Source organism: Chrysemys picta, chromosome 12 (genome assembly GCF_011386835.1).
Source record: "Chrysemys picta bellii isolate R12L10 chromosome 12, ASM1138683v2, whole genome shotgun sequence".
Classification (NCBI taxonomy): Eukaryota; Metazoa; Chordata; order Testudines; family Emydidae; genus Chrysemys; species Chrysemys picta.
Window position 1 is genome coordinate 44351933 of NC_088802.1, and position 27503 is coordinate 44379435.

Genomic DNA, 27503 nt, shown 5'->3' on the forward strand with positions numbered 1-27503 from the left:
ATATGCTTATCACCATAGCATCTAGGCTGCAATGTGCAAATAAGGCCAGACCAAGCAGAACTAAATAAGCAGCAAGCAGAGGGTGCTGGTATGCAAAGGGGATTATTGCAAGAATCCAGTCCCAAGTCGATGCTCCATTCACTTCTGATCCCTACACTCCGTGCTTCTCTAATGCACAGTGCAAACAGGGTCAATGGCTGTAGGAGGGCTGTTACACACTTTAGCAAGTGGTGTATTGGGTTCCTTAGAGATGTGAAGACTGCATCATTTTATGCTCTGGGCTTCTTCTCCTGTGGAGGGTGTAGTGCTCTGCCTCTTCCCTGACGTCATGTCTGCCCCTTTTGTCTTGAAGCCATCCTGCTGTGGACTCAGACGCTGTGAGCCAAAGCCTGCTTGCGTCTACATCACCGTCAACGGGGAGTTAATGCCACTGAAGTCAGTGAAGTAACGCTGGGGTAAAGGTGATGGGACTGAGAGAAGAATCCAGCCCATTGGATCTAAACTCTGTGGTTTGTTCTGTGTTGTACAAGCTGCTTCTCATGAATATTTCTGTGGGTTTTGGCCATTTGCACATTTTTCTGCAAAAGGTTGTGATAGGGTTTTGTGACTTTTCAAAATTAATTGCCACTAGCTGGACATCTTGCTGAACTAAAGTTCAGTCGGTTCATTAGCTAATTCCCTAAAGGGCTCGGTATGCTTCTTAGACAGATGTGCTGATTGGTAGATAGTCAATTTTTCCAATTATTCCCTTACCTGCTGTTCATCAACACCTCCTCTGACACAGTCTTCATTACTCCTGTACTTTATTTTTCCTGTTAAGGAACAACTTTGACAAAGCCTCTTGCAGCATTTGGCCTCAGAGCGGTTGAGGACCAATCCATGCCCTGCTAAGTAAAAGCTCATGAGAGATCTACCATACTGGAAATGTTCGCTTTAGGAGTGTCTGACAGATTGTTCCAGCAAGGAGCAGAATTTGCAATGGAACCAGGAATTTGACTCCCAGACCTCTGATCTACCCTGCAGTCAACACTGTTGTTGGTCATTATTACTTTGGAGGGACAGAGTGGCCCTCCAGCCCCACAGGTATCCCAAGATCTGCAGAAAAATCCCATAACTCTCAGGCCACCAATCTGGGGTTGGAAAATCCATGCAGAGGACCCATCCCTCTATGTTAGTTCTTATTTGCCTCCTCCCCTGGCAGCATAGCTCCCTTAGGAGCCAAATTCACATTGCCCCTCACCCAGGAGAGATATGCACACATATCAGAGGGGGTAGAAGGCATAGAGTAGGTTTGCAAGGAAGTAAGGGCTGCCAATGTCAGCAATGGGTGAAGAAGTGCACAGGTACTGCCCTGGATGGCAGGGAGGGGAATGATACCATATACAGCAGCTCCATCCCCCTCCAAACCCATTGCTCCTATAAAGGAGCTCCCTCTGCTTCATGGGGGAGATGCTGCTGCTCCGGTTTCTCTCCCCATGTTACATAATCACCAGCCAATCTTGGCCATTACCTGGACCAGTCTCATCACAAAACACATGAAGGAAAAGTGAGTGGCTGGCTTGGTAGTTGAGGGGGGGGGCTGTGGTATGGAACCTTCTACCTCCAGTTTGTGTCCAGTCAAGGTCAGTTATGATGTTACAGTTAAGATATATTAACAGAGAGAAAGAGGAAGCAGGGATGGGAAAGAGATCAGAGAAGCACTTGCATGTGAGATGGGGCGGGGGAAGCTGTGTTCTGACATTTTTGTTAAGTCATAGGACACATGGTACGTAGGGACTTGTACTACTACAAATATGGTGCCACCCTAAGGAGCCACCATACTCAAACCAAAAGCACTGCCGGGACTGTGGAAACAGCAGCCAGAGTTTGTTACCGTGTGTAGCATGTGCCATGCTGGTGAGTTAGTCCCTACAATCACATGCAGCAGTCTGTAATCACATGTGTACACAGCTAATACAAGCCACATAGAGGGGGCATAAGGGAGCTGAATTTACATCCTACAGACCTTTGGCTGTAAACCCTATTCTGTAGATGCCACTAGAACCAGTGGAGGGAGGTAGAGGGGATGCAGGTCGGTGACCTTTCCACACAAGCCATAGCCCGCAGACGCTACTAAAAGCAGGCCAGGGAGGAAGAGCAAACCCAGAAAGCATCACACGCCGATCCTATTTTGCGGGTGCAATGAAATGCACCTCTATCCAATAAGCAATAAACGTGTCTCAAAGGAGGGCTAAGCAGGGGCGCAGGAACAGTGTATATAGGGCGGGTGCTGAGACCCATCGACCCAAACTGCAAACCCTGGATATGATGGAAACCACCCCCAGCCCCCATGGGGCTAAGACACACGGCGGCGCCGAAGCCCAGCAAGGGGCAGGCGGGTGACGGCCGGGCTGCAGCGCCCTGGGGCTCTGGGGGTTGTTTCCCCCTGTGATTGAACCATGGCACCGCCACGTGGCTGCAGCCCCCCCGGGGGAGTGTTACTCGCCAGGGCTCCAGCTAGGCTGCGGGGGCCCTCCCGGGGCGGGCCGGGAGAGTCCCGCCTGGGCTAGCCCCTGACTCGCCCTGTCTCCTAGGACAGCGAGTGACTCCGCTGCTCCTCCCCCCCGGCAGTGCCTGATCGCGGGCAGGACTCGCCAGCCCCTTTGAGGCCTTGGGAAGGGGGGGCGGAATCACATGCATCCCCCCCGCATCCCTTTCCCCAAGTCCCCCAGCGTGCTCGCGCCCGCCGCCGCGCTGCGTGCTCGCGTCCGCCGTCTGCAGGGCTGGCTGGCTCGCGGGCTGGCTCGCTCCCGTCCCCCGCCGCTCGGAAGGAAGATGGTGGCGAGCGCCCGGGTGCAGAAGCTGGCCCGCCGCTACAAGCTGGCGATCGCCACCGCGCTGGCCATCCTGCTCATCCAGGGCCTGGTGGTGTGGAGCTTCAGCAGCCTGGAGGAGGACGACCACGGCGAGGTAACGGGGGGGCTCGGCTCGGGCAGGGGATGGGGGCGAAGCCTGGAGGAGCGGGGGTCGGGGCAGATATGGGGTGGGGGGTGCATTCGGGGCCGGGTGTTGCTGTGCATCAGGGCCAGGGGGTGGGGGGTGACCGTGCATTGGGCACAGGGGTGGCTGATGTGGGGGAGATGGTGCATTGGGACCTACGTTATCTGCTGGGGGAAGAGAGCCCGCTAGGGTCTGGGTGGGTGAGTGGGGGGCTGCAGTTCATAGGATCTAGGGTTGTCTGGCATGAGGTGGTTGTATCAGGCTGCGGGAGGTTGGGTGTTACGGTGCCGATGGTCTAGATGGGTTAGACGTTCCAGTGCATTAGAATATGGGGGTGTCTGAGCTGGAAATGGCTAGTACCCCCCGTATCCTAATACTTTGTAGCACGGTGCATCAGGGTCTGGGAGCTCTGATGAGGGGGGGTGACCATGCATTAGGATCTGGGGTGACTAATATGGAAACTTGCTTTAGTGCATTAGGTCGGGGGGGGGTTAGATGGGGTGCTGCTGCTGTGTATTAGGATCTGATGGTGTGATATGGGGGGAGGGGTGGTCTAGTGAATGAGGATAAGTGGGTGGGGACCTGGCTTGGGGTGGGTAGTACTGGGAGTCTGGCATGGAGGGGGGTGTTAGGGTGCAATAGGATCTGGGGGACATTACAGTAAGTTAAGACTCAGGTCTGATCCAGAGAAATATTACCATATATTATGATATAGAGGATCAGATGTAGTGCGACTGTCAGAACTCAGAGTTCTGATGTAAGACCAGGGTTGTTAATATACCATTAGTTGGAATCTTACATTTTCCAAGCAAAGGGGACGTTCACCGTGAATCTTGTTCTGAGAGGCTCATCTGGGGAGGAATATTAGTATGCATCATGATGGCATCATAATACCTTGCAGTTATATGTTGCCTTTCATCTGAGATGTTCAAAGTGCTTTATGAAGCCAAGTAAGCTTCCTCCTCCCCTTTTTACATATGGGGACACTGAGGCAAGGACAGGTGAAGTGGTTTGCCCAAGGTCACGTGCTGAGCTGGCGGGGAATAGAAGCCAGTTCTCTGGACCAGATTGTCTCATCCTTCACATGAAGGTTTTGACCTCTGGGTCACTCATTCAGATGGGTCTATTTATTACAAGCGTATGGAGTGTATCTCTGCCTGTTATATCTGGTCAAACGCAGATCAGGCCAGTTGTGACTAAATCCCATTTCTGTCAGACACCTGTGATTGAGTTGATGGTCTCAGGGTAGTTTCTCACAGACAAGGGTTTGCCTGACAACTCACGGGTCGTCTCATTTGAGAGGCCTAGAACTCTATGGGTCACAGAGACTTAACCAGCCTCTTCCCCCTTTAGATCTAAGGCTGAAGCATATCTGGGTCAACGTGAGAAAGTGCTTGTACTTGTACTTGCTGTCTGTTGTGTTCCTATTTTACAGCTGATTAGAAGTTGTCTGTCCATCCAACACCTTTTACAAATACTAAATTCACTGTGGGGAGGACCCATCTGCTGTGATTTAGTGGTAAAATCTGGGATGGGGGAGATTTGAGGGAGGACAGGCTGAAGAACTGTATAGTGCCCCCAGGGTGAAGGGTGTGAGCTGGGGAACATGGCTGTATACTGCTGTTGTATTACAGCAAACAGCATTCCGGGGTTAGCAGAAATTAAAAAGTTGAGTTATCTGGGGGGGCACTAGGATTCCACCTTTTCTTTAGGGAATGGATTTTGTGCCTTTTCTGGTGCTTTGTGGAGGGGACGTATTCCGGGATTCCACAGTTTTTCATGGGACTAGCAAAGACGTGGTCAGCTGTCCTTGGGCACTGGGCAGAGATGCAGAAATAGTTGCTGGATCTGGAATGGTACATGGGAGATGCATGGAGCAAAGTGTTTTTGGACGGTAGGCAGGGCTTACAATTGTCACACTCCCAGCAGTCTAACTTCCAGCCATGTGTGCCCTGTTGTGAGTGATGCCGGTTGATTTGATGGATGAGTGGACAAGAAGTGAGACCCCTTCATGTGCTGCACCTACCATGCATTATTGTCTCCATGTGCCAAAAAACCAAGTGGCTTCTGGAGCCTTATGGCCCAGAAAGACTTAATTGAAGCTATGGAATAAATGTTAGTGAAAGAAGAATCTCCTATGATACTAAGACACTGGAAGCCTTGCGAGGCGGGGCGGTGGAGAGATTGGCACAGAATTGGGAGCGAGGAATTCCTGAGCTGCAGATTTGGCTCTGCCCCTTTCTCTCTCCTCAACTAGCTGATGTTTATAAAGCACTCTGAGAACTCCCTAGTGTTAATACAGCCTGTGTCTGTCTATCCTGTGCCTTCCTCCAGAAAGAACTGTTTAGTCTCCATTCCTTCCAGAAGCCGGATTCCTGAACATTCTTTCCAAAATTCAGACTGGGAAATTGGCAGGTTTTGCTGATGCCCCAGGTCATCTTGTCTGGAAATGTGAGGTGTGGTTGGCTCATTGGTCTGGTGTTATGGACATTAGGGGACAGGTGATCTAGTTCAGAGGAAGCAAAAGCCTGAACCTGAACCTTTGCTCAAAACCTGAAGCAGGTTCCGGGGAAGTTCAGTTCACTTTTCTTACAAAATAGCTTTTTGTTTTCACACACCTCTGCACTTCCTGACCGTGGCTGGCGCTGGAGGAGCCAGAATACCAGGGTATTTCTGGCAAAGCTGGAAGCAACAGAAATCTTCCAGGAGATCCCGTGCTCCTCAGATTACCAGCCAGTTTTGCAGACCTGAAGGGCTTGGAGAGTATGGGTCCTTCTAGTTGTTTAATCAATTAGAACCTTGTCATTCTCCCAGTCACTAATGCATGTTCTGTCCCAGTTTTGCTGGCCCTGCCCACATCTGCCAGTTGTAGTTTGCTTTGGAGACTCGAAGGCAGACACTAGTCCTTCAAATGCCATGGAGCATCTGGAGCTTTTAGTCACTCAAGTCAGCCTTGTCCTTTCCCTCAGGGGTCATTGCATTCAGCTGGGGCTTCTGCAGAAGGCGACAAGGACTGTTCTGCTTCTGTTTATTGCAGCCGCAAGTCTCGGACTGTTTGCAGCCTAAGCCCGAATGTGAACCAATGTCTCCCAAAATGAGTCCGAGTTTACCCACTGTGCCATCTAGCTGCTCTCAAAGCAGTTGCTTATAGCAGTGGTGGTTCTGGCAGGAAGCTTCCCTTGATGTCTGTTTCCTCTCTCCTTTCTTCCCAGCGCTTTTTGTTCTGTTTTTCAGAGAAGGTGTCACACAGATAACAAGGAGACGCTAAATACAGAACATGGGGGAGGCCTCAGCCAGAGACTCAATACGCAAACAAGATCGCTGGCTTTCCAGTACGGCCGTCTTTACGGCTCGCTGACGGGTGCAGGTGTGGGTGGCTGTGTAGGGAAAAGGGAAGGTGAGCAGCCCGGCCAAGGCATTCCCATAAAGCGTTTGCCCAGGGAGAGAAATAGCCCTAACCTCAAAGTCACTTGCCCAAATGAGCCAAGGCCGTGGCTGTCCGCTAGCTTCTGCTGGGGAGAACAAGAGGGCGGCCGCTCTTGTTGCTGATCCCAGGGATGCACTGTCAGCCAAGAGCTACAGCATAATCTCTCGGTGTTCAGTTCCTGTCTACGTCCAAAGCAACTGATAAAGAACAGCCCCCTAGTATGAAGGCCCCACATCACCCAGGGAGCCAGCAGCCCCCTTCCCAGGGCTTTGTTCCCACTCTGGCTAGATGACAGCAGCATTTACTGTCTCGCTCACCTTTTCCAATCAGACCCAGAATAAGGTTTTGTCATTGTTGCCCACCCTGAAATTGCAGCGCTCATGGAAGGTGCTGGGTTGACAGCTGTGGGCACTGAGGGGCTCTATGCACAGAGCAGGTACTGTACAGCACTGAAAGCAGCAGTAACAGCTTCCTCCAGGCCCCCTTGCCTGCATTTCTCAACCCGGGGTAGGAACAACTGTACAGTGAAAAGACAGCACATGCAGTCCTTGGCTTCTATGCAGGGCCTAGCCACAAGGGATTGCAGAGATGACTGTCGTGATGTGGGTATCTGCTAGGAACTAGGCCAAGACCAACTCCTTTCACATGGGCCACTGAACAGCCTGGGCTACTTACAAACAAGAGGTTTAGAGATGAAAAGCCCTGTACTCTGTTCCCATTCCCTGGAAAGCTCCACTGAGTATCTAACCCACTCAAGTATGTATCCTTCTATGGGCATCACGCAGCTCTCTGGATTATTATATTTACTTGGGATTCCTCCAAATTGCAGTGCAGATGCAGCTGAAGTATCACTCTTAAAGTCACAGTCTGCCCTTGGAGACACATACACATTTCCCGTACAGTTAACAGGGGACTGTGTGCATACAGGTCGACGGCAGCGTGGCCCCTTTAGGAGAGTTCAGGCTTGAATGTGTGGAAGGCTTGGGTAAGCCACAGACTATCCTTGTAAATGCGGAGGAGGAAATGTGATTTGGGAAAGGTCCATTATGTCTGATTCATTTATTTAATCTTCCCTTTTGGCTTGATAATCCTCAATCCAAACGGATCTAGGCTCTGACTAAACAAGGTGTTTGTCTCACACCCAGCACGGTGAGATCAGGAAAAAACTCCCTCTAAAATGTCCTTCTCTGTCAGTGCACCTACAACAATCACACCGATCTTCTCCAAAGAGCTTGCTTTTAAAGAGACACAGCTGAGCCCGTTTTAGGCATAAGATTTAGGGGCTCAGAGCTGCATACATTAATGGGAATTGGGTTTTCAGATGCCCTTGATAGCTTTGAAAAATGTCAGTGTAGGATTTTAGTTCTGTAGTGGGAAAAAAAAACCCCTCCCTCCTGCCTTTGTGTTTAATTCTTTCCCCGTAGTGGCTGCAACCCAAATGCAACAACATCACAGGAGGTTTAGAAAGCAAAATGGACCCGTCCTGTTTTCGTTGCCCAAACTGAAGGGAACACACCAAATAAAATAAAAACAAACAGTTGGCATCAGTGGTGAAAAGTAAATTAAATTTGAAAGCAAACGTTGCTTTAAACCATAATGATGTTCGTAATCCAGGGGAGGAGATGTGTTTACAAATGGTTTTCCAAGCTGACCATTTTCCTCTCAGTCTCAGAATGCAAAAAACCTTTTCTAGGAATATTTCTGCGTCAGCAGCTGTCATCCGTTCTCATGACATATTTGTGAATGACCTGAAGAAATGCGGAGCAGAATTGAATTGCTCCCCTGCTCTGACCATATGCAAATTGTTCAGCCTCCAGAACCCGCAAGCTGTGGAACAGATGAGGAACGTGGGTCTTGTGCAGGTTCTGGAATCTGGGGAGTTATCAGAGCAGGTGTGCCCAGCTAGTAAATGTCTCCTTCTCTGATGTATCTCCAATCCTCATCCAATATTAGCTTGGCTCCGGGGGGGGTACGTATTTCAAAGCAGGCAGGCTCAGAAGCAGGAGGGGCAGAAGTCTGTTGTGCTACTGATATAAGGACTTCTGAAGAGCTGTAATTATCTTGTTATATTCCAGTAGTGTCTAGAGGCCTCAACTGAGATCAGGGCCCCGTTGTGCCAGGTGCTGTACGTACACACACAGTAAGAGACAATCCCAGCCCCAAAGATCTTATAATGCAAATAGGCTAGACAGACACAGGGGAACAGAGTGATTATCCCTTTTCCTGTTCCCCCAGGAACAGAAGATGATCAGAAGAGAATGGGACAAGGAAAAATCAATCCTTTGAAGTACCTAGTTGAAACAAGATATTTATTTCCTTAGTCATTTCGCCACTGCAGTATCTTTTTGTCGCTCTGGAGGAGGGGAGGGGAGGGGAGGGGAGGGGAGGGGAGTCCCTTGTGGGCAGTTTCCATGCCACTCTGGATTTTGTAGGTGTTATGTAGATACCTTGGCAAGGGATGTGCTAGAACCATGCCTGAGAGATTGTCCCTTTGTCAGCCTTTCGTCATGCTGGTCTGGCGTGTCATGATGTACTACAGCACCAAGCGCTCGCGGGTGTGTTGATGAGAAGACAGTCTAGATCCAGAAGATGGGGGAGATCATAGGGAAATGACCTCCTGGCAGGGTACAGGAATTGTGTGCCTGGTGGAGATGGGGGGAGGGGGGCCATAGACAAGGAGCTCATTCTGGGAACTGTGCAAAAGTTCTGCAGAAGTTTTAAATACAGTTGAGTGACATGACTGGAGTAATCTCCTTTTCACTTCCTGGCTGGCGTGGAAGGATCGTTTCAGTATGGTGTGGTATTTAGGGACTGTTGGGTTCATTAACTGGCCCCTCAAGGAAGGAGAGGGGCATTTCTTCTTATTCCTGCTATTGGGAAGGAGAGCGGGACACACTCTGTCAGCCGTGGGCGGGACACACTCTGTCAGCCGTGGGCCTGGGAGGGATGAATCCGACTGTAACTATGTGGTGGCATTTCATGAGCTCTGTGCTGACAGCACAGGTGGAGGAGAGGAAGAAATAGGCTCAGGCCTTGGCTACACTTAAGAATTCACAGTGCTGCCGCGGCAGCGCTGTGAAGCACGAGTGTAGTCACGCGGCCAGCGCTGCGAGAGCTCCACCTCTCCGAGGGGAATAGCGTGCAGCGCTGCGAGCGAGCGTGCAGCGCTGCGAGCGAGCGTGCAGCATTGCGAGCGCTGACTACACTGGTGCTTTACAGCGCTGCACTCGCTGCGCTTGGGGGGAGGGGAGGGGGGTGTTTTCACACCCCTGAGCGCAGCAAGTTGCAGTGCTGTACAGCCCCAGTGTAGCCAAGGCCTCAGCAACATCTCCCCTCCCGGCTGTGTCACTGGAGCTCCGGTGTGCATGGTATGAAAAACAGCTCCGTCCTGAAGGACATAATCAGTCGGAAGGTGATACTCAGGGCCCGGGTGTGGGAGAGTGAAGGGAGTCTGCCTGGGAACAGAGATGTTTCCACAGATGCTGCTGGGAGTTCAGATCTCAGAGTAAACAGAATGACTTTGCTCCTGGTGCCTTGAAGGGGAAAAGGAAAATTCGAGCCAGTCTGGGCAAGAAGTTCTGAAACCTGCCTTGCACACATTCCTCTGCCTTACCCTCATCCCAGCCGGTTCCAGGTGCGTCTCCTTCCCTGCTTGCTGGGTGCCAACGCTTTCTCTGGCCTCTGGGAAGCAATCCTGCCTGAGCGCCAGCTCTAGAATGTGGACCACATTTGCTCTTCACTTGTCAGTCACCTCCCGGACTCTCCGCTCCTGTGACTCTTGTGCAGAGAAAACAGGTTTTTAACTCTCCGAACAGATGGTCCTGCGTGGTGACTAATGAACTGTTATCTCTGCCCGTTCTGGGCTCTCCACCATGCATGCTTGGAGTGGGAGATGGGGAAGTTTTAAACCTTGTCGCGCTCATCTTGCTGAAAGAGCACTGCTGACAGATGCATGTTAGAACTGACCAGTTGGTCAGCGCCTCTGATCTTTCACTAGCCGTGTGATCCCTGCGTGGCTGGGGAGCAGTCTCGCTCACAGAGCTGGTTAGTGAAACAAAGTGGTTTGTTGATACAAGTGAGACCGTGGGGCTTTACTTCTGCTGACATAGGAACTGACGTTTGCACAGCCAGGTCTTGGAAGCTGCTTGGGTTTCCAAGTCCCCATCTTTGTGCCCCCTGATCTGCCTTGGGCTGGCCCTTCCTAGCGGACTATGCCGAGTAAGGAAGCTGTTGAAGGACACTGCTTGCATGAAGTAATTTGTTCGATCTCTCACCCTGGTGATGAACCAATGCATTGGCTTGGCAATGCTCTTCCCGCATATCAGCGTGCAACACGCCCTATGACTGTAGCTGCCCCACTGCATTCTGGGTCTCCTGAAGCACCTGTCCTGTAGCACCTAGCTCTGTGGGTGGGAGATGCAGCATTGGGGTAATTTTCAAATACAAAGCAGGGCCTTGTGGGGTCACACCGGGACCGGCGGAACTGGGGTAGCTGCAGCAGCACTTCAGGCTGCCTGTCCGTGCCCTTATCGGCCAGGCCTGAGCTCATGACCTTACTCTGAGTTGTAATCAATACTTGTCAAATGCTGAGGCAGCTGCCGCTGTGGGTGGAGCTGAAGCATTGTCCAGGCACTGCAGATTCAGCGTGTTCCAGCCAAAAGGCTTCAGCAAAGCTCACCGGCCTACGGGAGCCAAGGAAAGTGTGTCCAGTTGTGACTCCCCTGGCACAGCAGAGCTCGATGGTGGAGCCTTAGGAGGTCACTGCTTCACTTGCTCTCTCTCTCTCCCGCCGTGACACCGGCAGTCCATCATGTCCCTGGCACAGGAAGTGTTGCTAACAGACGCGTTTCCCCCGTCCGCATCCTGCACCGACATCCCTTTACCTTGCCCCACGCCTGGCCCCAGGCCTTCAAGTGCTGTACGGCCTCTTGAGACCTGACGGCTCCTGCAGGATCCTGCTGCTTTAGCATTCACCTGGGAATGGCCCTGAAGATCAGCCCAGTGGGCTGTCTACTCTGGTGGCCTGTCTCTGACAGCGGCTAATCCTGTAAAGCAGAGAGGCTGGCGTGGTTCTGGCTTCCCAGCCCTGACGCCTTATCCCCTGGTCTTCCCATCAAACTTCACTGCCTCCAGGAGCGAGACCCTCCTCTCCCCAAGGCTAAATCGTGTCTGCTAATCAGCCAGCGTGGCAGAAATAACTCTGCGTAATTAACATCGCCCTTCACTCATCAGCTTGGCTCCTTGGGAGAGTTTGCTCTGGGGATTTTCAAAGCAGCTGGAGATCCCAGCTTACAACCGAGGAACTGAGGTTAAAGCACATGGGTTCTAATCCAGCATGGACACGCTGTGTGACCTTAGACACAGAGATCAAGTAATTGGCCCTCTAGCCCATTGGTAAAATAACCCTTTGCCAGGGCTTTGTACCTGGACATCTCCAAGGCCACGCTGCACATTAGTATTATCCGCATGGAGACTCGGACTTTAAGGTCAGAAGGGACCATCATGATCATCTAGTGTGACCTGCACATCACAAGCCACAACCTCACCCACCCACTCCTGTAATAGACCCCTAACCTCTTGCGAAGTTACTAAAGTCCCCAAATCATGATTTAAAGACTTCAAGTTACAGAGAATCCACCATTTACTCCAGTTCAAACCAGCAAGTGACCGTGCCCCATGCTGCAGAGAATGGCAGAGACCCTGAGAGATTTTCGCCCTGGGGGAAGATTTCCATGGCGATCAGTTAAACTCTGAGCATGTAGGCGAAAGCCACCATTCAGACACCTGGGAAAGAATTCTCTATAGTAGCTCAGAGCCCTCCCCATCCAGTGTCCCATCTCCGGCTGCTGGAGCTAGCAGTCACAGATGGGCCATGTGCCATTGTAAACAGTCTTGTGATACCATCCCCTCCATAAACGTATCCATCTCAGTCTTGAAACAAGGTCGGCTTTTTGCCCTTCTGCTCCGCTGGGCAGGCTGTTCCAGAACTTCACTCTTCTGATGGTTAGAAACCTTCATCTAATTTCATGTAAGAGATGAGGAAACTGAGGCACAGTAAGAGTTGACTTGTCTGAGGCTCCCCTGGAAGTCATGGCAGTGTTAGTTAGGAACAAAATCCATGCCTGCTGGCTCTGAGCTCTGCACGCCAGCTCTGAGACCACGATGTATTTATAGTGTGTCCACCACAGCAGTTCCTGAACGCCTGCCTTCCCTAGTCCCGTCTCCCTTCTGACGGGATTGTGGGGGATGGTTAATGTCTGTACAGCACACGGAAAATGCAATTGCTATTTATGTGCAAAGCTGTGGTGGTGGTAGTGCTCAGAGGGGAAGGGTGGGCTTGTGGTTTTGCACTCGACTGGGACCTGAGATCTGGGTTGTGTTCCCCATTCTGCCACAGGCTCCCTGTGTGATTTGGCCGAGCCTCCATTCCCTGCCTGTGCAGTGGGGAGGATAATACTTTCTTTGGTTAGCTGGATTGTAAGCTCTTGAGAACCGGGACCATCTCTTGCTGGGGCCAGGTCTACACGACACACTTACTTCGGTATAACTGCGTTGCTCAGGGGTGTGAAAAATCCACACCCCTGAGCGACGTAGTTATACCGACCTTAACCGCCCATGTTGGCAGGAGAGCTGCTCCCGACGACACAGCTGTGGTGGAGTTACTAAGCCGACAGGAGAGCAATCTCTCGTCAGCTTAGAGCGTCTCCACCAGAAGTGCTGCAGCGGTGCCAATGCACGTTTGTGTTGTGGGCCTGCCCTGAGAGTGTGTGCAGCACCTTGCACGATGGGGTCCTCTAGGGGGTATGTCTACACAGCCTGTAAACCAGCTCTATGGTACCCGCCCCTGTTACGCTGGTGCTTCCAAGCCCACGCTTGAGCATCCACACGGTGTTGTACACCTGGGCTTCCAGTTGTGGGACCCCGGGCCTTACAGCCTTGCTAAAGCGTCCACGCAGCACTACACAGACGTTCTGACTCGGGCGTGCAGTTGGAGCTGCGTCCATGCTGCAAAATGACAGGGCTTGGACCCAGGTCTCAGTGCCACTCCCCTGGGTGGGTCCTAGGACCAGGTCCTGAGGACTTGCTGATCTGAGTCAAACTGATTTGTATGTGGACAGTAGGGGGATTCAGGTTCAAATGTGAATCTGAGTAGACTCAGACATACCCTCGTGTTCCCTCATAATTATAACAACGAGAGCAGGAGATTGGGTGTTGGGGCTCTGGAGTTCTGTTCCCTGTTCTGCACTGACTTGCTTTGTGACCTCAGGCCAGTCGCTTATCCTTTTTGGACTTGGCTGTACTAGACCTTTATCTCAAGGTCAAGATTGTCTCTCACCCCCCAACAACACAAATGTCCCTCAGCTGTGTGGGGCTGATGGCAGAAGTCAGTGTAGCAGTGCCTCAGTTTCCCTGTGTGTTAGTGGGGCTGGACGGGTATTTCCCCCCCCCCCCTTGCAGGGGGGTGAGATAAGCATGTGTCTGCAGCATATGCTGGGGTGGAAGGTTCTGTAGCCGGATGAGCTGCTGCTAACAATAAGGAAGCTGTTGCAAGAGATGTGGTGATACCCAAGTTAACATTTTCCCTCTGTTTTGTGTCCGATCAAACTTGGAATAGGGACGGCAAAAAAAGGCCAGGCTGCCCGAAAACAGCGAAGGCTCCAAAGATTCGGACAGCTCAGCTGGTCGCCGGGGGAGCGCGAGCCGGAAGCATGGGCGGTGGAAGGGCCGCCCGGAAAGCCCTGGAGTGCTGGTGGCCAAGGTGGTGAGAGCCGTCACCGCAAAACACAAACCTGGGCGAAGGCTCCCCGCGGCCCGGGACGACTCGAGCAGGAGGAACCGGACAGAGCTGCGTGGGGATGCCCAGCTGGCCGTCTTCCAGCACGGCGACACGGGCAGCGTGGAGGGGGCTCCCCAGCCCACCGAGAACAGCTTCACCCCCAAGTGTGAGATCACGGGCAAAGACGCCCTCTCGGCGCTCGCGAGAGCCAGCACCAAGCAGTGCCAGCAGGAGATCGCCAACGTGGTGTGTCTGCACCAGGCAGGGAATTTGATGCCCCGCTCTGTGCCCCGGCACTGCCAGCTGTCAGGTGAGTCTCTTCAAGATTGCCATTAAGCATCAGCAGAGCCCCCAAAGGTAATCCCTTGGCATCGGAAAGATGCCCTGTTAGTGGGCCGCAGCCTGTCGTCCAACCCTAATCTGGGGTGGGGCAAATGTCCTGCCCCCTTACCCTGTCTCCACACCCCCTGACCTGTGACTAATACCTGCACATGTAATCCAATCAAAGCCACGCCAGCCTAGTCGCCTAAGAATCTCCCTCCTAAACGAGGCTACTTTGTCTGGGTGGGTTCACTCTCTACAAAGGAAAATCACAAATGCAGCCCACCGTGTTTCTGCCTTGTGCCCCTCCACCCCCCTGTTAATGGAGAAGATTGTCCCGTGGAGATTACACATCCCAGCAGGCCGTGTTGTACTTACTCAGCATCCTGGCCACATTGGATGTTAGCACCGAGAGTGCTTGCAGCCCAGTGGAGATGGGGGTGATTGCAGTCTGCTCTCCTGGCAGATCAGGTGTGTCCCTGGGGCCCGTGGCAAGGTGAACGTGCAGCCCTAGGTTGGGAAGACGCTAACAGCGGAGCTGGGCAGTACGGGGACTGTGTACTCTGCTGTAAGAGAACAGCTGGCAGAGGGGTCTTGAGCGATGGCCGCTTCCCTCCCCGAGCGAGTGGGTGAGCCGAGCCCAGCTGTTGGCTCAGTGAGCATCTGCTCTCTGTCCCCCCCAGGGAAAGTCAGCCCCGTGATCCAGTGGGACGAGAGCAAGACGCACCAGGCCTCCATGAGCAAGCCGGTGCGGATTGCGTACATGCTGGTTGTTCATGGGAGGGCCATCCGCCAGCTGAAGCGGCTCATCAAGGCTGTGTACCACCAGCAGCACTTCTTCTACATCCACGTCGACAAGGTAGGAGGTGGGGGGGAAGGAGGGGTGGTTCGCAGAAGGTCACACTGCAGTGTGGGGTGGAGGCGCTCGGGTGTAGTAGCTGGCAGGCGGTGGAGGATGTGCCAGAGGTTGGTAGGAGGCAATTGTAACGACACCCCTGCTTGGATTGTCTGCAGGGACTGAACCTTGGGCTCTGAAAGCATCCGCCTCTACTGCTGGAGTTAAGGATCAGGCCCACTAGCTAGGGGGCAGAACAGACTTGGCTAAGCCTTTGTACATAGTCTAGCCAATAGAGGAGGACAAAGAACCCCATTGAATTAGCAGGGGTCACACAAGGCGCCCCCAGGAGCACTCGTGCTGCGGAGGCATCCGTGGGTGAGCGGGCACCACGGCAGGGGTGAGTGAGGGTGGCACATGGGTGGCAGGGCAAAGAACCGTAGCTGTAGGGGAACATTGGGGCAGGAGGGGGTGGAGAGGACGGGGCCCTGGGGTGGGCACAGAAGGCATTTGTGCTGAGTGGGGACGGGAGGAAGGAAGGGGCCCGAGGGTCTTGTCTGCAGGGCACGGTGCCCTGGACCTTACAGGAGAGGGAGGCCTGGCCATGTTCTCTTGCTCCTGAACACTTGTAAAGCATCAGAGGGGTAGCCGTGTTAGTCTGAATCTCTAAAAAGTAACAGAGGGTCCTGTGGCACCTTTAAGACTAACAGAAGTATTGGGAGCATAAGCTTTTGTGGGTAAGAACCTCACTTCTTCAGATGCAAGTGCAAGAAGTGAGGTTCTTACCCATGAAAGCTTATGCTCCCAATACTTCTGTTAGTCTTAAAGGTGCCACAGGACCCTCTGTTGCTTGTAAAGCAGACTCTTGTGGGCAGATCCATGGCAGGCCCCTGGCTGGCTGGAGGAACCAGCTCAGCAAAACAGCAGCGTAAGAACAACCCGTGACACGAATGAAGATCGGAATGAAGCGTGTCACCTGGGACGGGGGCTCTCAGACTCCTAGCACAGAGCAGGTCTGAACAGAGAGAGTGCCATGCAGGCCCCGCCTCCGCTCCTAACACCCCATGGGACTACGATAGCTCCCCTGGGAAATGAATTCATGGGAAATGTTCCTTGATCTGTCCTATCCCGTCTGCCCCGGACACTGGAATCTATTCCTCTCCCCCCATTTGCACTGGGGGCTGGATCCATTCCTCCCCCTGTGTTTCCCCCCCCCCATCTGTGCCAGGGGGCTGGATCCATTTCTCCCCCATCCCCCTGTGTTTTCCCCCCATCTGCCCTGGGGTGCTGGGATCCATTTCCCTGTCCCTCCTACCTGCCTTGGGAAGGCAGTGATCTGTTCCCTGCCTCTCTCACAGCTGACCCTCCATGCTCTGCTCCCCTCCCACAGATCTGGCTACCTGTCCTCACCAAACTCCCCTGTCAGCTTGGAGGTTTCTGCTCCTACAGGGAACATTCCACCCCGCCCTCCCCAGTGAGCCTGCGACAGGCTCCCCTCCCCAAATCTCTCTGCTCTCCTGCAGAGATGGGACCAGGCCTGGGGCTGGAGCAAAGCTGAACTGCCCCATCCCCCAGTCCCACGCTGCTCATGGAGCTCCATGGAGAAGGAGCTGACTGAGGGACTCTCCCCCTCCCCCATCCGGGAGAGGAAATGAGCATTTTCTCCCTCTGGTTCCTCTCCCCAGCCCTGGCAAAGTCCAATCAACATGCAAAACACTGGGCCAGAGGTGAAACACCTCCCCCACCCTCCCATCCCTCATAAACCACAAATGAGCCGAGCGGCTCAGCTCTTAGCACTGAGATGGGAGGCAAGAACTCCTGGGGCTGCAGGGGGGGTTATTGCTGCATGGAGAGAGCATGGAGGGGCTGACTTGCCCATTGTTCCCATCCTTTCTGGGCGACCCCAGTGGGCTGTCAGACCTGTCCTAGCCTCCCAGTCAGTTGTCTGTGCCCTAAGTCCAAGCTCCACCACGAGACTTCTCCAAGCCCTGGTCCTGCTTCTGATCGTGGGGCTGAGGTTTGGAGTTGCCGATTAGAACGTGCCCAGGGGAGTAGGAGGCAGGGCTCAATGGCCCAGCAGGGTCCAGCACAGAGACTCGTCATGAAGGCAGGCTGGGGGGCCCATGGTACCAGCCAGAAGAGACTGAAGTACCAAGCAGGCAAAATTGGTCTAATGGTTAGAGCAGGAGTCAGGATTCCTGAGTTCTATTCCCGCTTCTGCTGCTGGTTTGCTGTGAGACCTCGGGCAAGTCACTTAGCCTCGGTGTGCCTCGGTTTCCCCATCTGTACAATGGGGCAGTAATACCCGTTTTGGTGAGGTGCTCGGATTCTCAGACGCTCTGAGCAGCTCTGGGGGAAGTCAGCGGGAGCTTTAGGCGCTCAGCACCTCCGCGAATCAGGCCCCGCATCGCTAGGCGGTACAGTGCAGTGTCCCAGCATTGCTGGGTGCCAGTGCTCTAGAAAGCCCAGTTCCTGAGCTGCAGCCTCCGCCCTTGCAGCGCTCCAACTACCTGCACCGCGAGGCCCTGGAGCTGGCCCAGCACTACCCCAACATCCGGGTCACGCCCTGGCGCATGGTCACCATCTGGGGCGGCGCCAGCTTGCTGAAGATGTACCTGCGCAGCATGAAGGACCTGCTGGAGATCACGGACTGGCCCTGGGACTATTTCATCAACCTGAGCGCCACTGACTACCCGACCAGGTCAGCAGGGGGAAGGGAGGCTTCCTGGGCTCGGGGGGAGAGAGCCAGGAGGGAAGGAGCTGCTTGCTGACGTAGCACCATGGAGCAGGAGCTGGGATCTCAGCACCCTCTCTGGTCTCCCCCGCCCCCGGAAGACACTGGAGATCCCCACTGCTGCATGGGGGTGGAGGGGGAAAGGAGGAGAGAGCTAAGGGGCAACGAGGGGTGGAAATGGAACCCACGTGCCCGAGAAGGGGATTGGGGAGCCCTGTCTGCACAGACCCCGCCAGCTGGTGAATGAGAAGCCGTGTGGGGTGTGGGAGGGGGGCAGCGTGCGACGGGGGAATGGGGCAGTTCAGCTTTGCTCCAGCCCCAGGCCTGGTCCCATCTCTGCAGGAGAGCAGAGGGTCTGGCTGGGAGGGCGGTACCTTTGCTGGGAGTCTCGAGTGTGAATCAGTTTATCCTGCTCTGTCCCTCGCCCTGTGAGTGAAACACCCCCACCCCTGCTCGCTCTCATTAGGCGCCAGGCAGCGGAGCAGGCGGATTTGCACCTCGCCAGCCCTGCGATAAGGTTTTGCATCTGTGCCCGTCAGCCAGCTTTGTGGCTCTGCAAATTGCAGCCTCACCACGTAAGCCTTTAGTCCTGGCAGCTACGGCTCCCGCTCCAGCGCTGCTAACGCACTCTTGTTCGTATCCCTGCTCCCTACAGGACCAATGAGGAACTGGTGATGTTCCTGACCAAATACCGAGATAAGAACTTCCTGAAGTCTCACGGCCGAGATAACGCCAGGTAACCCGGGTGTGGGGGCAGAGCGGCGCTTGGCACCGGGGTCGGGATAGAGATCAGCAGGGGGGTGAGCTCTGAGAAGAAGCGGGCACTAGGGCAATTATACCAAGCAGCTGAAAGAACAAGTCCTGCCTCCATACGTCCCTGTAACAGCGACACAAACAATGAGCCGGGTCAGCCACCGTGTCAATCCGCGTTGGCTGTAATGGAGCTCCCCTGAGTCAGGCCAGCCGAGGAGCTGCCCTTGACCTTGTCACCGCACACTGGGAAGTGCCCCCGCTCCTGTTAGCGAGGTGACCTCTCGGCAGTCGGGAATGTGTGTTCCTCTAGAGACCACACGCTGTTGATCCCGCCCCGTCCCTACGCAGGTTCATTAAGAAGCAGGGCCTGGACCGCCTCTTCCACGAGTGCGACTCCCACATGTGGCGGCTGGGCGAGCGGCAGATCCCGGAGGGCATCGTGGTGGACGGCGGCTCGGACTGGTTCGCGCTGACGCGGAGCTTTGTGGAGTACGTGGTCTACACGGAGGACCAGCTGGTGTCCCAGCTGCAGCAGTTCTACACCTACACGCTTCTGCCAGCCGAGGTGGGTGGGCGGGGAGGTTCCCCGGGGCGGGGGGCTCAGAGCTGGCTTCACAGGAGTCTCTCCCGTTTTGAATCATGTTCCTCCTCTTGGGGACATTATCCTGCCTTGGGGCCTGATCCTGTTCTCATTGACGTCAAAGCTCCCAGCGGCTTTGATGGCAGCAGGATAAAGCCCTTTAATTGCTTCCCATTAACATCCTGCCATTGGAAGATCATTCGAGTGTGGACAAAACTCTGTCTGTCTGTGTCTGGAAGAGGGGCGTGGAGCAGGGTGTGTGGTGGGCACGGGGGGTGGAAGTTGAAGAGACCCAGCCAAGTACAGCTGGAAATCTCCTGCATTCCCCCATTGCTAAGCTCCCCCCCGGTGTGCTGGGCCCTGGCGGACGTGACATAGGTCCCCAGCCCTCTGGCTGTTACTGGCGGCAGGCAGGGCAGACTCCACAGCCGACCCATCTCGGTTACCTGTGTTAGGTGCCTCCAGCCCCTGCTCAGCGGCTCTCCTGGCGCTGAGGAGCTCGATGCCTTTCCGCACAGAAGCTTGAATGCGGAGCCGCCCCGGCCAGACCAGAGACCGTGTAGCTGCCTTCGGGAGGTTTCACGTTTCTCTCTCCTAACGTCTCAGAAGCAACAAGCTACCCCCAGAGCTGCAGCTGCTTTGTGTTTTGGTTTTCCTGCCTGCCTGCACCACGCGCAAAGCCTGGGCCCCAGCTCTGCCTTTCCCTGTTCCACCAGCCCCAGGACTAAATTCTTGAGGTTTCAGGAATTCAGCTCCGCTGGTTCTTCTGGAGCGTCGCTGGCTCCGCAGGGCGAGTGGGAGCCAAGGCTTGTGTGCGTCAGTGAAGCACCATACAGGGTCCGATTCCCCAGGTCCCGCACCTGTGCAGCCGTCGAGACCTGTGCAAAGAGCGTGTGAAGTGCTGCCCTTCTGCCTTGGTAGCACTTCCCTCCCCTTTGCACGGCTACCCGTGGCTGCACGGCATGTGGGGCAGGGGAGAGTCGGACCCACAGCAAGCAGACGTGCTGAATAAGAAAGTGCCTTTGTTTTTTCCAGTCCCTTTTTTAAACTAGCCACCTTGCGTGCTACGAGACCCCCGGATACGAGCCGCTGGAGGGGCGTGATGGTCTGGTTCCGGGGAGCGTGCTGGGAATGTATGTAGAGTGAGTGTGGAACCGCCCGCCCCCCGGATCCGTTATGGGAGGGAGCCAGCTAGGAATCCCAGGGGTTTGCAGACAGGAAATATTAGGGGCTTTTAAACCCGCAAAGCTCTGTGTAAACAGCTGATGCCTGAAGTCTCCTCCTGCTGGGAGGAGGCACAATGGGGTGGGCTGGAGGTGCATGCGGGGGGGGAAACTAGCAGTGATCTCCATCATCCGGGCTTGCTGCATCTCTGGTGGTTTTTGCCCTTTTCTCTGTCTGTGCACAGTCCTTTTTCCACACCATCCTGGAGAACAGCCATGCCTGCGAGACTCTCGTCGACAACAACCTGCGGGTGACAAACTGGAACCGCAAGCTGGGCTGTAAGTGCCAATATAAACACATAGTCGACTGGTGTGGGTGCTCCCCAAATGACTTCAAACCCCAGGACTTCCTGCGGCTACAGGTGAAAATGACACTGTCCCTCCCGTCTGCTTCTCTCCTTTCTCTCCCCAACACACCCTCTTTCTTTAGTCCTACAAGTAGTTCCCTTCCCAGTCCCAGATCTCCTTCCCTTTCCTCCCCTCTGCTCTCCAACAGATCTCATGCTCAGACAGCAGCTCATCTTTCCTTCCCTCACAGGCTTTGGTTGAGCAAAAAAAAAAACTCTTTTAAAACCTTAATTGCTCTTAGGAGAAATTGTATTCAGTGTGGTGCTGATCTGTCTCCTTTGCAAACGTGAGGCTGACCAAGGCAAGTCAGAGATCTTCTGAAGCCATGCACGCAGTCGTCCCAAATGCAGTTAATTGGCTCTGCTAATTGGCTCTGTGCTATTGAAGGTCCTGATCCGGCCATCTGAGCCATGCACGCAGAATTGTGCCCCCAGGCAGAGCCCCATTAGGGCTCCGAGGGGAGTTCACCTGTGGACTCCTAAGTGATGGAAATGAGGCCTGTCAGTGACAGGCTTCTCCGGGAGATACCCTCAAGTTGCAATATTTCTGGAAAACAAACTGATCTGCCTTATGAGCAGCGTTTTCACTGATGACAATTCTTCCCACTGTAATCAATCTAATTCATGATTGAGGCCATTGGCCCTTTGCCTTTCTCTTGGCTTGCGCAGTAGAAATAGACGCTGCATTTGCTGCTCTAGTCAATTTCTCTGCTGCTCTAGTCATTGCCAATGGTGTCGGGAACGCCTGTCTCTTTTCAGCAACTCTCCAGACCCACGTTCTTTGCCAGGAAGTTTGAGTCGACGGTGAACCAGGAAGTTCTGGAGATCTTGGATTCTCACCTCTATGGTAACTACCCGCCCAACACGCCAGCCCTCAAGGCCTATTGGGAGAACGTCTACGACCGTGTGGATGGGCTGAGCGGGCTCAGTGATCTCATCCTGACTGTGTACACATCCTTCTCCAGGCTAGGGCTGCAGAAAGTGACCTCATCCCAGATGCAGAAGGCAGAGAAATTCTGCAGGTAGGAGACCCAGAGATCCCGGGTCTGGGTTCTGAGCAGTAGGGCCGCCTCAGCACTGTGGGATTGTGAGCATGCCAATGGTCTCTTCTCTGTAGATTTGAGCCCCATGGCTTCCCATCCAGCGTGCATCTGTATTTCTACGACGACCGTTTCCAGGGTTACTTGGTGATGCAGGAGGTGCAGAACTCTGGGACGGGGCAGGTGGAGTCTCTGGAGATGTGGATGATGCCGCGAGGGGCCCTGAAGCTGGCAGGTCACGGAGGACAAACTAACCGACTACAGAACCTGGAGGTAGGACAGTTATGCGCTCCCCTCTCTGTCTATGGCCACAGCTTCTCTAAGGCAGGCAGGGAGCGTGGATGGGACAGCACGGTGCAGGGGTAGGTGTGGGTTTCCTGTTGGGGGCTCTACCAGAGCAGAAGGGAGGGCGCAGGAGAATGGGACGTGGCACCTGAAACCCATTGGCAGTGCTGTCCCATGGTCATGCTCTCCAGCAAGGGAAATGCCCTGGGGTGGGGTGGCTGAGGCAAAACACCCTATTTAATAAGCTGCAACTGCTAGGAGTTTGGCTTCTTTCTCTGAATATTCGAGCTCCTTCCGGCATCTGGCCCAGTCCAGGCTGGCCGGGGAGAGACTGTGTTGCCTTCTCCTGCTAGGCCGATGGAACATGTCCTCTGGAGTGTGATGTAAGAACAGAGGTGGCCGGTGCCTCCTCACGCGTTGGCTGACTGTGGCCTGGTACCGCCCCATCCTGACTTCACTCTCCCTTTCTCCCCTTGCAGGTGGGCACAGAGTGGGATCCCAAGGAGAGGATATTCCGGAATTTCGGGGGCCTGATTGGGCCTTTCGACGAACCAGTGGCCATGCAGAGATGGTCCCGGGGGCCTAACCTCACCGCCACCGTGGTTTGGATCGACCCCACCTACGTCATCGCCACATCCTACGACATCACCGTGGACGCGGAAGCGGAGTTCACGCAGTACAAGCCCCCTCTCAACCGGCCCCTGCGCCCCGGGGTCTGGACCGTCCGCCTCCTCCAGTTCTGGGAGCCCCTCGGAGAGAACCAGTTCCTGGTGGTGCCACAGACCTTCAACCACAACCAACCTGTTGGGAAAGGTAAGGGGAGTGGCTGCCTCCTGCTGGACACCACCTACGCCTAGTCAGTCCAGCCCAGCCCAGATTTCCTCAGGCTGCTCCGTCTTCAGCAGGGAGGGAGACTCAGTCTCCGTGGCCTGTGGGACCCTTGGACTCTGCTGAGACTGGCAACAAAATAGGATCAGTTGTACCTAGTGGCTTTTCCTTGACCACTGAAAACCACCAAACCTGTTCCACACAGGCCACCAAGCAGCCATTGGTGGGCTGATCTTAGGGCTTGGTCTACACGGCGAGTCACTGCACGGCAAGCCACGGTGTAAATCTACAGCACGCCAGCTTGCCACACACGAACGTCCCATGTGGATGCTGCTACAGTGCAGTGAAAGCCCCGGAGGGCGGGTCGGGGTGCTGCAGGGTACTCTGGACCTGTCACTGCACTGCCCACCTGGGATGTTACTGCGCGGCAAACTGGCGTGGTGTAGAGTCACACCCTGGCTTGCCGTACAGTAACTCGCTGTATAGACGTGATCTGAGCCCACGACCTTCTGACAGAGCCTTCGCCACCTGTCACTGGGGAAATCTCGAGCCATACTCTCGGCTGCTGCAAATGGGAGAGACCCCCCTGACGTCAGTAGAGCTGCATCCATTTAGGCCAGGTTTGGCCCTGAGAATCCACGTTGGCATGAGCTAGCTTTAGATGTGCAGCTAGGGCTGCCCGGGAAATTGTCCATCCCAACCGAAAATGTCGTTTTTGTGAAATGTTCTTACCTGGGAAATTTTTGGTTTACGTGGGGGGCAAACCTCCCCCTGCTTCCCCCGTCCTGACCAGCTCTCCACACAACCACGGCCCAGCCAGTTGTTGAGGAAATGTCCAGCTGCAAATGCAGGCCAGAGAACTCTGCCATGTGACCTGTGGCTTCCTGTCACTGTTAATGTGGGGCATCAGCCCATGGACACTACAGGTCCCAGCATGCCATGCTCCATCTTGTTCTGAGCATCCTGGCCTATCCTATCTCCCTATTCTTCCCCCACCCACCTGTGATCTCTCCTTGTGTGTGTCCGGCGGGGGTGGTCTCTCCTCCAGTTGGGTGTGGTATGTTAAGGGACCGTCTGGTGAGCGCCTCTCCACCGTGTCCAAGGGGCATGGTGGGAGGTTTGGGGACTGTGTCCGCCTGTCTCTCAATCACCTCTCCCTCTGTGTTTTGCCCAGATGACAGCAGCTGGTTACATGGGGGTCCCCCCCGCAATGAGTATATGGAACAAAACTTCCAGGGGCTGGGTGGGATTTTGAACCTGCCGCGCTCGGATGAGGTGGAGAAGGAGGCCCTGCGGAACGCGCAGCTGATGGGCAAGGCCCTGGAGGACTGGACGGACAGCAGCATCGGCAGCTTCTGGTCGGTGGCGGATCTCTGCGTGAGCAGCCCCTCCAGCTGCTCCTCCCTGGACACGTGCAGCAAAACCTCCTGGAGTTCGCTTTCCCCAGACCCCAAAGCAGAACTGGGGGCCATCAAACCTGACGGGCGACTGAGGTAGCAGGGGCAACCTGGGGCAGAGAAAACGGAACAAGGGAGCGTCCCCCACGGCGAACGTGAGGGGGGGAAGCGCACGTGCCCCCAGGGGGGATTCTCTTGTCTGTCATCCCGTGAAATGGCACCTTATTCACTCGGGGAAGAGAGAGAGGAACCTTCAGGCGGCGGAAAAACTTTCCTGTTTCATTTTGGGGGGAGGTGCTGGAACAGGAGTCCCACCCACCTCTCCCAGGAATGGGCACTGAGTGGCTGGAGAGAGCATGCGGAAGCGCCCGTCACCAGGGCACAAGGAGGGTGCTGGCAGATGGGAGGAGCGGCGTATTTATTGAATCCGTGCAGGTGTGACTCAGGTGTTGGGGGGGGGAGGGAACCCGGCTGATCTGCCAGTTCTGGGTTACCCCGGCACACCCCCTGCCCTGCCCCTCCCAGTCCGTGGCTGAATCTCTGTGGGATCAGGACTCACGCTGCTGATCTTCCACATTCCTGAGCGATTGCTGGCAGAGGACTCTGGGGACAAGGGTCTATGGGGAGCACCAGAGGCAGGGGCTGTCCTGCCCGTGTCCTTGGAGAAGCTGCTGCTGGCTTGATGCCTGCATCTCATCCCCCTCCACCCTATCCTCTTAGTTTGTATTTTTATAAATATATAGATAAATATATATGAAGCAAAGTGCAATAGAGACACAGGCCCTCGTTGGCCAGGGAATCTGTGACTCCTCTCCCCTTCGCTGTAATGTACTTTGTTCTCTTGGTGGCTCGGGGGTAGGGTGGAGGGTGGAGGGGGTTGAGTATTTCATTTCCTTGTGGTGGCTGCTGGGAATCAAACCTTGCTGTCCCTGGGTGAGGTCGGTTCCCCTCCTGCTCGCCAGGGGGTGCTTCGTCAGGCAGGTTCTCTGTAGCAGCCGAGTGCCAAGGCTTCCTGGAGCGGGGCTGCCAACTGTGCCAAACATTCACACCTGCTGGTGTTTCTCGTGTGATGGCTGGAGCTTGGGAAGGGGGAAGCGAAGCCCCCGGGCTCACCCAGGTCACTCCTCTAGTGACTGAAGTCTGAGAGGTCCCCATTGACTCCACTGGCTTAGAGGGAGGCCCAGCAGGGGCTGCTTGGGTGGATGAATTAACCCTCCCACCCCTATAAAGTGTCTGCCCTGCCCCAGACGGGTGTTCAGTGCTGTATCCAGTTAGCCCACTCACTGGGCTCAGTGTGAATTTCCCTCCCCTGGGTTGGCAGAAACCTCACAGCCTCTCCACATACCTGCCATGGCTTCCACCGCGAAGAGCCAAGGCTTAGGCCAGCTTTGCCCAACCCCCTCCGTCCCGTTCGAGCCTGACTAAAGCAGAGCGCTACTTCCCCCTCTTCCATGGAGGCTAGAGCCCAGTCTTCAGAAGCTGCCCAGACACTATGGGGATGGGGGCCTCATAAGCTACCTACGTGACAACATCCTCCAAGGCCTGGGGGGGTGGGGCTCGTAGGATCCTCCCCCCCACAACGTTCACACCACTTTCAAGACCCCCTTTTGTTTGGCTCCTAACCCTGGGCTGATCTCAGCGAGTGGGTCCCAAACGCTGAGCCCCCGCTTGAATTCGCCGTGGTGACGGGAGCTGGGGTAAGATGAATTCTCTGCCCTAGGGGTGAGCCTCTGTGTGCCATATTATACTGCAGAGGGAATGCACAGACTGACTCTTGAGTCAGGACTCCTGCAAAGGAGCTGGGGAGCTGGACGCTGTTCAGTGGGAATGAGCCCATTTTTCGAAGTGCTGACCCAGATACGAACTTACCCAGCATTCAGGAATGTTCTGCTGGGGGGTGTCAATGTGACCCATTCTAGGGCAAGAGCTCACAGGCGGTTCTGGATCAGAGGGGCTGATCTGGGTTCATCTCTGGTTTTAACTTGATCATCTCCCTGTCTCTGGTTCAAGTAGGGGGAAGGTGCTGAAGGGAACATGTTGTAAGATAAGTTCCTTCTCTAGCCAAATGGGCCTCGCCAGACCCACAGCGGTCAGAGACCTCCATACCTCTCTGGCAGATGATCCCAGTGAGGATAGATGACACGTGTGCCTATGCCCCACCGCCTCCGTCCCCTCACTTTTAGCTGGGCACGTGAGGCAGTAGCACTAGGGCTGGGAAGGGACTCGGCCTGGAACGTGTTCTGTGTTCACAAGTAAACCTGATGGTTGGAAATAAGTGGGAGAAACTATGCAGGGCTTGGCCCCTGTTCCAAAGAGGTAACGCCGAAAGCTTTGTGTCAGAAGCATTATGTAAAGTTGTCTTAAATATGCAACACCACCACAAATATAGCTGTATCTCTATGGCACTGTGCGTCAGTTCTTCCCGCGCAGCCTGGAAATGCCGCCGGGGTTCCTATGGAGATGCGATCCAGAGACAGATCAGCTGGCCCCATCCATCCTGCCTGTCCTGGGGAAGCCCTTGAGGGACTGACACTCACTTCCTCTGTTTCAGTCCCTTTCTTTAAACATCTGCTCACTCTCTTGACCGTAGGGGGGCTGTAGGGGGCCACAGAAGAAAATGAAAGTCTGGAACAGGTTTGCACAGCAGCCTCCATTAACACCTTCCTCAAAGACTGGAAACTCACTGAGTGTTATTTAGGGAGTTTCAGCATCCATCAGTCACCCATTTCAGGAAGCCTCGTTCTGTAACTCTCCCTGCTACACACCTGGTGCTGTTTGCCTCTCTGGTTTTTTGGTTTTTTTTTTATTATGGTTTTGTTCCCTGGGCAACTGCTGCTTCTGCGTCCGGCTCTTGCTTGAGGCCCGACTTGAACCCAAGAGGCAAGCTGCATGTGGGGTGGGGAGCTTTGGAAGCGGTGGGATAAGAATTGCTGGCCCAGAATGCCTCTGGGGGCAGAAGTGGAGATTTTATGCCATG

General features: G+C 54.6%; 1 protein-coding gene across 1 annotated transcript; it reads left to right on the top strand.

Annotated features, from left to right (window-relative positions):
• The first annotated feature begins 2696 nt into the window (after nucleotides 1-2696).
• Nucleotides 2697-26926, top strand: XYLT2 (xylosyltransferase 2). Its single transcript, XM_008163930.4, has 11 exons — nucleotides 2697-2949; nucleotides 14022-14493; nucleotides 15188-15363; nucleotides 17838-18040; nucleotides 18729-18809; nucleotides 19175-19391; nucleotides 20815-20991; nucleotides 21736-21998; nucleotides 22094-22289; nucleotides 22781-23114; nucleotides 24304-26926. The coding sequence occupies exons 1-11, from the start codon at nucleotides 2815-2817 to the stop codon at nucleotides 24624-24626; spliced, it is 2577 nt and encodes an 858-aa protein (XP_008162152.2). The 5' UTR covers nucleotides 2697-2814; the 3' UTR covers nucleotides 24627-26926.
• The last annotated feature ends 577 nt before the right edge of the window (nucleotides 26927-27503 follow it).

What these genes read in the sequence shown, in the direction of transcription:
- XYLT2 (XM_008163930.4), top strand. Translation starts at nt 2,815, where the DNA reads ATGGTGGCGAGCGCCCGGGTGCAGAAGCTGGCCCGCCGCTACAAGCTG. An exon ending in ACACGCTTCTGCCAGCCGAG is followed by an intron (nt 19,392 to 20,814) that starts GTGGGTGGGCGG and finishes GTCTGTGCACAG; the next exon opens with TCCTTTTTCCACACCATCCT. An exon ending in AAGGCAGAGAAATTCTGCAG is followed by an intron (nt 21,999 to 22,093) that starts GTAGGAGACCCA and finishes TCTTCTCTGTAG; the next exon opens with ATTTGAGCCCCATGGCTTCC.